The following is a 9,079-nucleotide window of genomic DNA, read 5'->3' on the forward strand; positions in this document are numbered from 1 at the left end:
GTGCCACCTTCAATATGTCCTGTGGGGACAGATCTGGCCTCAACTTTCTACAGCAGTGGTTCTGAATCTTGACCACATATCAGAATTATCTTTGGAGTGTTTACAAATCTTGATGCCCGGGGGCTCCCCTGAGCAATTAAATTAGAGTTGGATGAACACCATGGTATTTCTTTTTTTTAAACTCCCTTTTTGGGACCACCTTAACCTACCTTTATCCTGCAGGGCGCCTGTTTCCAGCAATGCAAAAGGAGAAGTCAGATCTGCAATTCAATCTCACCATTTTTATAGCTTAACCTTTGGCAAGTGACTTAGCCTTTCTGTGCCGCAATTTCCTCATCTCTAAAATGAGGATATTTTTCATATTACTTCTTTGGTTTGGGGGATCATTTGAGGAGATAATACCTACAAAATTCTTGGAACATTTCCTGGCATATGACAAGGGCCTGATAAATGCGAGCTACACATGGACTATGTCCAGATAAGGGCAAAGTCCATGCATAGTCATTATTTTATCTCATTGTCTCTTCACAAACAGTGATCTGTCTTAAAACATGCAATTTCAGAATAAAGATTTTGTATAACATCTGCTTAATAGATTTAGCGAGTGTGCACTGACTTCTTTAAGTACAGCTGTTTTTAGAATTTCTAAAAAGTGCTCAAGAAGTCAATAAAAAATGAAGTGATCAGTCATATTTTCTAATAAAGATGTTACTAACTTTCCTTATGTAGTAAGGAGCTTGATTTTGAAGTATACACATTCAAACACATTAAAATCTTTTTTTCTCTTTAGAAATAGCTATGTTTCTGGAATTACTTTATTTGAAGCATTTTAGAAACCTCACTGGTGGTACCAAAGGATAAGAGTTACGTTATTTGAATGTGCTTTGCCTGAATACATTTGTATTCAATCATTTAAAGAGAGGATATACAATAATATATGAGAATCATTAAATCTAATTCTGCCTCATAAAATGGATGATTGTGATTTGTCATCTCAATTTTAATAAAGTTATTTGAAGCTTTGAATTAAAATTCAATAGGAGAATAATTACCATAGTGGTCTATAACTTTTGAAGAAAATTTACATTTCTAAACATTAAAACATGTAAAGGATAAACAGGCTAAATATTCCTTTGTTCATTATTTTCAAAATGTGAGTTATTTCTGAATTGTTCGTAAGATTTGTTTGTAAACCAAAATTTATCCCCATTTCTTTATATGACAGCTTTCTAAACTGATTTGCCAAGACCATGTCCAGACACATAGCCATGTAAGAATATGTTCCAAAAAGAGAGTTTTATAAAGTAAAAGTGCTAACGTGCTTTAATAAGGACAACTGCACACACACAAAGGGGGTTTTATGTTGTAATTACATCTGGATAAATTTGTTTCTGTGGATTATCTCTTGGAAATATACTTTGCAGAGTATTGTCTTATAACTCTGTATTAGAAATGTTTGCTTCCCATCACATGTATTTAGAACATAAATTAAAATGTATATAAACATTTAAAAACCAGCCTAATGTTACTGATTAGTTAGGTCTTTTAAAATTCAATTTCTTCTTGAAAACAAAACAGAATTTTATGGCCTTGAGTTTCAATGTCAATGAAAAGTTTTGATTATTAATATTTCTTTAGTGATCTTTACAAATTGGGATTTCTCTACAGTTCAGCCAGCCAGCCAAATACTAAAAACCTTTGAACATCTCTCAAAAGCGACTAAACATGCCACTAGAAGGATGTTTATTGGGAATTACAAAGCTACTCAATTTCTGATCATTCTTAATGACATTAGACTAGCTTTTCTTTTGCTATTTTAGCTTGTTAGACTTTCATTCTATATAGAATTATGGAAAATCTAAACACTAGATATTTACAACAAGCCAAAAATTTGTTGTTGTCTATAAAGAACTGCTTGGTTGCATTCCCATTTTAAGGAGCATGATGCACTGTCTGCAATTTTCTTTTCTTTGGAAATACATATTTTCATCAATTTCCAAATTATTCCTTTGCGTGTTCTTCAAAACTGTGAGCATTTTGTTTGCCAGCACCCATCCCCTACCCAGCCTTTCTGCCTCTTTCCTCTACATCCTCCTACCTGAAGGTAAGTTGGCCTAATAAGTTATCACCAGTCCCTGGAAGAGGAGAAAGTCTATCCAAGCGACATTCACTTCAATTTGAACTCAGTGAGAGATCATTACTAGCATCAAGTTGACAATATTTTAAATGAAAAACAGTGATCCCAGTGAGTCCATGGCCTTGATAATACAGAAAGTGACAAGCACTCTGCTCCGAGGGTTTTCTAGAACAAATAAGACTAGTATAAGAAATAAAATATAATAACTTTGAATTAAGGAAAAAAATAGATCAACAAAAGAGAACCATAGTAATTTAGAAATTAGATTTTCTTTAGAAGGCTCTCTAGCCACCTTTTTACATACAGAAAAAAACTAGACTGTAGACCATGGTATCTCTCTCTGTCTCTCTCTCACTCACGTGTGCGCACGCACACACACACATGAGAATTAAGGCAAACATCCAGATGCTTTAATAACGATCTTTTGAAAACCACAAATATATTGCCTGGGTGTTTTAGGAAAGAAGACTTCGGGGGAGAGTGGGACTGAATTCTTGGACCCTGACACAGTCTAACAGCCTCTCTGAATCCTGGTAAGAGGGATGCCATCAGCAGAGAAATGCCTCCAAAGCACCTCTCACTAGCAATTTTCTTCAATTCTTCAAAAAATCACTACACATTGGTTCCACATTGAAATAAGCACATGGAGAACTCCAGAGAAACCCACTACCCACTCTATTCTTAAGGTCTGGCTACAAAAGAGCCACCAGGGAATCCCAGCTTCTAGTCACTTCTGTCTCCACATTTCAACTGGTAGGCAAGCGATTCTAAAATTGTATACCATAGTATCATTGTCGCATACATGAGCAACACAGGACCTCACTGATGGCAGAGTCCAGTTTCCTCCTTACTTCTCTCCTTTCCCACTCCAGTCAAAATTTTTGTCTCTCTCTCCCTCTACACACACACACACACACACACACACACACACACACAAAACTGATGAGTCAGGAAGGGTTAGAGTCTGTCTTAGGCCAGGCTGCAAGTTAGATCAGGGGTGGAATTAGAACCCAGATCTCAGTAACTAGAGCCAGACAACTGCTATTCTAGACCCAGAACAAATCCACTTCAATCTCATGGATTCTACATACCCTGAATTAGGCAGTAATATTTTGTCCTCTGTTGCCTGCCGCTGCCTCCTAAAGAAACACAATGAAGCTATCTTTCTGTACCCTTTATCACCACCAATTCCAAGCCAAAGACCCAAGGCAAGTTACTTAACCTCTCTGGGCTCTTTCCTCATCTGCAATTATCGAATTGATCTGCAGATCTCTGAAAAACTTTCCAGTTCTAAAAATTCTGCTTTTCATCTCCTGTTTTATGCTTCATTCTTGATGTTTGAAATTTCACTAGGTGGCAGGATTCCACCATCACATTATGAAAGGATTTTCTGATGGATGCCTGGGAGCAGAAAATTTCAAAGTATCTCCTTTCTTTACAGTGAACATAAAAAAAAAAAAGCGAAAAGGAAAGAATAACTAAAAGGCTGATGATCCATATCTTTCATAAAGATCTGGATCCATTTTTAATGTAAGTACAAAATAGGAAATTAATCGAACATGTTCTTTCATATAATACCACAATTGAATATTAAAATCAGGTAAACGTCTGCTTATTTTCATGCATTTTTAAATTTACTTTAGCTGAACTTCAATTAGACAATACCAGGTCCCCTCAAGCAAACTGGTAGTATATTGAGCTAAGAAACAAACAATCTAATGAAAACAAAAACAACTAAAACATTTTAAATCATTATTAGATGCATTTCCAAGTTACCTCTAAGTTATTTACAGTATATTTCCAGTGTCTTTGAATTTTATTTTGAGCATTTAACCAAATGAGTATACATGCTGGAATAGAGTACTTGGATTTTTGCGTTTATTTGTCAAATCCTTAGAAGAGTATTCTTTCAAATAGATTATATGACATCTTCATCATCTTTTTAAAATTATTGCCCCAAATTGGCCTTTTCACAAATGCCGCATAACACACATCTATAAGAGTGTATTTTATACCAGTCCCCAGTTGATAAGAGTCCCCAAAACAGCCAAGCCAATTGGTTATGCCAAGCTGGGCATTTCTTCTCTACCAGACCCAAGTAAAGTGGCATGAAACAGTAACTCAACCGTATATTCTAATATTGCCTAGAAGAAACATTACCAAGTGTCAGAGAGGCTGATTAAACTAGGCTTTTCTTCAGCTGATAAATACGGCACTCTTTTCTCTTTTTTCTATCAGTCGCTGTTTAATTACATATACGCTATATGTTACTCTCCAAACTTTCTTTGAAAACAAACAAACCCACACCCTAGAAAAATTCAACATCAGCAACAAAATTAAACTAATATATAGACTTCTGAATCTGAACTTGAAAAAACCATCAACAGGTTGCTTCCATTGCTTCCCTCCCGGCCCAGCGCGGTGATAACATCTCTTCGGTGGTCCTACCTTAGCAACTCGTAAGGGCTGCTTCTGCTCCTTGCCACCTTGCAGTCTGAACCCCCAGGGCGCCCCTCCGGTCATGGAAATGCAGATAAAATCCCCCGTGCCCATTTTCTCCTTTTAGCGGGGTAGCATGAAGAGGCTGAAAAGACAGACGAAGCCTGGGTGCGGCTGAGGAGGAGCCAAGCAGGCAGGACTGGGGCGCGCAGAGCCTTCGCTGCAGACGCCGCTGCGAATTTGCGCCGCTCGCTACTGGGAACGTTCAGGAGGAGCAGAGGCGCTCTCTAGCATCAAGGACACAGCCCACTCTTGCGTCACGCTCCTTTGCTCAGCCCACCTTCAAGGAAAGGAAAGCCCACACATAGGAAAACGTCCCCATCTGCCGCAAGATGGGGGGGTGGGGACGAGGGGAGCTAAAGTTGTCTAGCACTAACATTAAATCTCAGCACTTAAAAGAAAGCGTGATTGAAAAACTTGCGTTTAATAATTCTGTAAATAGTAGAGGACACGTGAAGGTTTTAATCTCCAGGCCACGGGTGACATCCTAAAATATGAGCTCTGAGAACTCAACTACTAGAGGATTAGATTCTCTCGAATAAATGTTTTGAGAGTTACCACACTGATGATTGAAACAGACAAAAGTGAGTTAAAGTGGGTTAAATTATTATTTTCCTAAGCTTTTACTGTCTGCAGCCTGCAGAATTAATCCCATAAGAAGAGGAAATAAAAGAAAGCAAAACATTTATATTTTTAAAAACCTTCTGCTCTAAGAAGTACTTTTCTGAACTATAATATATATATTTAGAGGAAAGGAGGAGGAAAGGGAGGCAGGGAGAAAAGAGAGGGAGAGAGAGAGAGAATTTCCCTCTGGAAACTACATTCTTATTACTATGTCTGTTGCATGGTTTGGGGTATTTTAAATTTAAATGTGTTTCATTTTCCTCCCTCCTCAGCAGGGAGGAAACTGCTTAAACCCGAATAATCAGCCAACTGCATACAATGCCACCTACCAGTTTCTTGTTTTTACAGTCTCTCATCGTGTGTTCTGAGTCTGGGTGGTCCAGCATAAAAGTTGATTTTATATGTGGTCTAAAATATTTTAGTGTCTTAAGTATGAATACAATCTCCTAAAAACTGTGCAATTGGAATATTTTTGATTTGCCATAATACTCTTATTTTCCATAATATTCATCCACGTAAAAACAGACTAAATACAGAGGAGCCTGGGAAAGTTAGCTGGTGTTCCGTGTGGCACCAGACACTGCGCCTGGTTCAGGACTAGGAAGCACTATACAATGAACACTCACACAGCACCACTCCCTGGGGGGCCAAAGATGTCAAGAGATTTTACTTGTGCTCATCACTGGAGCAAGGAGGACAAGTCATCAGAGACCACTGGCGCTGGCAGAGCCCCTTCAAAGGTCATGAGGCCCAGATGCCTCCCAAGTTTGAATTTCTTCAGAAAGGTGAATCGATTTTACCAAAATATTTCTTTTAAAGAAAGAATTTTACAAGTGACATCCTAAAATAGGAACTCTGAGGACAAAAGTAAGAGAAAAGAACTTTTATATTTGTTCTTTCCACTTTCTCATATCTCTTCTGCTCCTCATCCCACTCCAGTCCAGTGCTGTCCCCACAAGGGGACAAGCTCTCGGCGAGGTCACTTGTCACCTCCTTGCTCTTGTGTAGCACTCGACATTATTGACACGTCCTCGGTAAATTGTTTTCTCCCTGGGGCGTCTAGGACACCGCACGGGCTTGGCGTTCCTCCTGCCTCTCTAGCCACTCTCTTTACAACATTTCCATGGGTTCTCTCATTCACTTCACAAAATTTAACCTTCCGCTCAATCTCAGATATCTTTCCTTAACTCCAGGCCAATATAGCCAACTGTCTATTAAACCTGTTTCTGTGTGAATATATCACAGAAATCTAAAACTCAATATATTCAAGATCAAGTTCATTATTTTTCCCCCCAAATTCTGCGTCTCCTTTTAAGTTCCCCATCTCAGGATAATTGAATAACCCATTACCTTTCTCTTACGCCTGGTTACCTTCGGCCCTGACTTAAATGTAAATGTGATGCTGGAGGCTGGAACTGGTGCAGCCACATTGTGACGGTGAAGTAAAGCCGAAGATAACTGCAAAGACTCCAGTCTGGACTGAATTAATGCCAATAGCTGACCACCTCCAGTCGTCTTACTGTGCGAGAAAAATAACCCATGTTTGTTTAAACTGTTCTGGGTCCAGTTTATTGTTACTTGTAGCCAGCACACTCCTAACTGCTACACTCAAGGAATAGCTTCTCCATCCAACCTGTCCCTCCAGAGAACCAGGGTCTCAAAAATTGCTGTAATTTATTGAAGATTTATTCTGTCAGAAAGTTGACAAATAGTATTTTATTTATCCTCAAAGCAACCATGCGAGGTAGTTATTAGTGTCTCCCTTTTACTGGTAATTAACCCAGCCTTAGATCCTAAGTGACAGAGTGAAGGTTTGAACTTTTGCCTGCCTGAATTTAAAATACCTGTTCTTATCATTGCTCTCCTGTCTCCAGCACTTATGTATTCTCTTATGCTCATCTCATGCATCCAATTGCTCCTTAAGACCTAGGGATCCAACTTCTAAATAGATTGCAAATCCGCCCCTTCACTCCATTCCCACTGCTATGATTACTTCTATCTCTGGCCTGGATTTCAACAATCTCCTAACTATTCTCTGTTCCAGCTTTATCTCCACCCTCAATTAATTTTTGACTCTATACTCAGGGTGAAATTTCTGAAATGCAATATCTATCTTCTTTATCCTCTGTTTAAAGCCTCAAGGGCTTTCAGAATAGTCAAAACTCCTTTATAGAGATAACAGTTTCTGCCTCCCACTCCTCACTTCTCCCATCTCATCTCTCACCTTGAATTGTATGACTCAGACACACAGAACTACTTTTAGATTCTCTAACTTGCCTTGTAGTTCCATCTGCTAAGGCATTCTTCCAAGCTGTCTAGTCCTCCCCCACACATAGATCACCTGACAATTCTTACTCATCCTTGTGGCCTCAGATTGGGTGTCTCATCCTCCAGGAAGCCTTTCATAACCCTCCCCACAATATCCAGGTTAGGTGCTCCTTCCACATGCTACCATTACTCTGCACTTTCCCTCTCATTCTAATGGTCTCTTCAATTGTCTGAATCCTACCCTGGATTATTAACCCTGTCAGATTAGGGATCATTTCTGATTTATTCAGAATGGTATCCACAAGCCTAATACAGTTCCTGAAACCTAACTGGTATTGAACTAATATGAGTAGAATGAAAGAGCAGAAAAGATTTCCCAGAATAAAGGTGTAGAAAAGAGAAACAAAGAGTTCTAATTTCTTTTCTTTTTCTCCACTTCATTTGACTTGGAAAAATCTGAAATAGAGCCAAACTCTTGAATTCTATCACTTAGAGACCATGTGGAGTAGGTAGTGGCTGCCCCCCTAATATTTTGTCCCTCCCCCATTGGGTAGGAACTGCTGGGTTAGGTAAAATTGATCCTCCCGCCCCAGCAGCCTGGATGAGTTGGTTGATCTAAGGCAATCAGAGCAATCTTTCCTCCTCAACACAGAGATTAGTTCAGGAATGGGTACGAAACCTAGGCCTAAGTCAGACATTCTCCTGGCCCCAGTGATCAATTCATATATAGTCCAATCACAGGGAAGTTCAAGACTTTTCTACATAGCTGTAAGGGGCAGTATCCTTCCCCCGTGGATGTTGATAGCAGCCAATGGGGGAAGCCAGTATGAGGAGGAAACCACCACGAGGTATGTTGGGAGAGAGAGTCTGCCATGGGTCTCTAGCGCTCCTACATGTCTTTCTGGGTGTGTCAGACTGCAAGGTCCTAATGCTTTTCCTGAGCTATTTCTCAGGGTTGTGTTTGCAGCAAGCCACCTGGAGAGATGCGGTAATATCTCAATCTGGTACAAAGAGAAAGTTTGCTAGATGATAGTTAGCTGAAAACAAATTAAAAGAACGGTTTCACTAAGCTTAGTGTTCCTTAGCTGTTATGCAAACTTATTGTGTGTGTAGCATCCATCTGGGTCATATGTTAACCCTGTGAAGTTTGAGGCAAGATGAACTGATATAAGCATGCTGATGTCCATGCTGCTTGCTGTTCTGAGTAATAAAGTTCTTTGTCTCTACCCAAGAGTTTCCTGTCTACTTTCAACATCATGAAACAGTAACAAGCTAACTTAGTAGCTTGCACGGTGGATGAAATCGAATCCCAGATGCAATGGGTACAAACTGAGACACTAGTAGAGGAATGGAACCAGAGCCCTGGTCAAACAGCACATAAACCTGCTCTTCATTTTATTTGGGATTTAAGAATAAAGGCAAGAGCTAAAACATTATTTTCTTAAGGAAAAAAAAAGTGACAAGTGGCTTTGAAAATGATCTTCTTAGACTAAGTCTATACCTACGCCCTTTAAATGATTTAACAATGTATCAGATCCTCTGTTTTATACT

The 9,079-nt window shown here is 39.2% G+C and overlaps 1 protein-coding gene across 2 annotated transcripts in view; it reads right to left on the bottom strand.

The window, feature by feature from the left end:
• The window catches only part of SYNPO2 (synaptopodin 2), a 163,359-nt gene extending 158,531 nt beyond the window's left edge, over positions 1 to 4,828 (bottom strand). For both annotated transcript variants that reach the window (XM_087437685.1, XM_004426543.3), the window contains exon 1: positions 4,586 to 4,828. In XM_087437685.1, the coding sequence (XP_087293811.1) occupies positions 4,586 to 4,690 (105 nt within the window). In that variant the 5' untranslated portion in view covers positions 4,691 to 4,828. The remainder of the gene's footprint in view (positions 1 to 4,585) is intronic.
• Between the last annotated feature and the right edge of the window lie 4,251 nt (positions 4,829 to 9,079).

This window comes from Ceratotherium simum, chromosome 12 (assembly GCF_057802395.1).
Source record: "Ceratotherium simum simum isolate JZ-2026a chromosome 12, ASM5780239v1, whole genome shotgun sequence".
Taxonomy (NCBI): domain Eukaryota; kingdom Metazoa; phylum Chordata; class Mammalia; order Perissodactyla; family Rhinocerotidae; genus Ceratotherium; species Ceratotherium simum.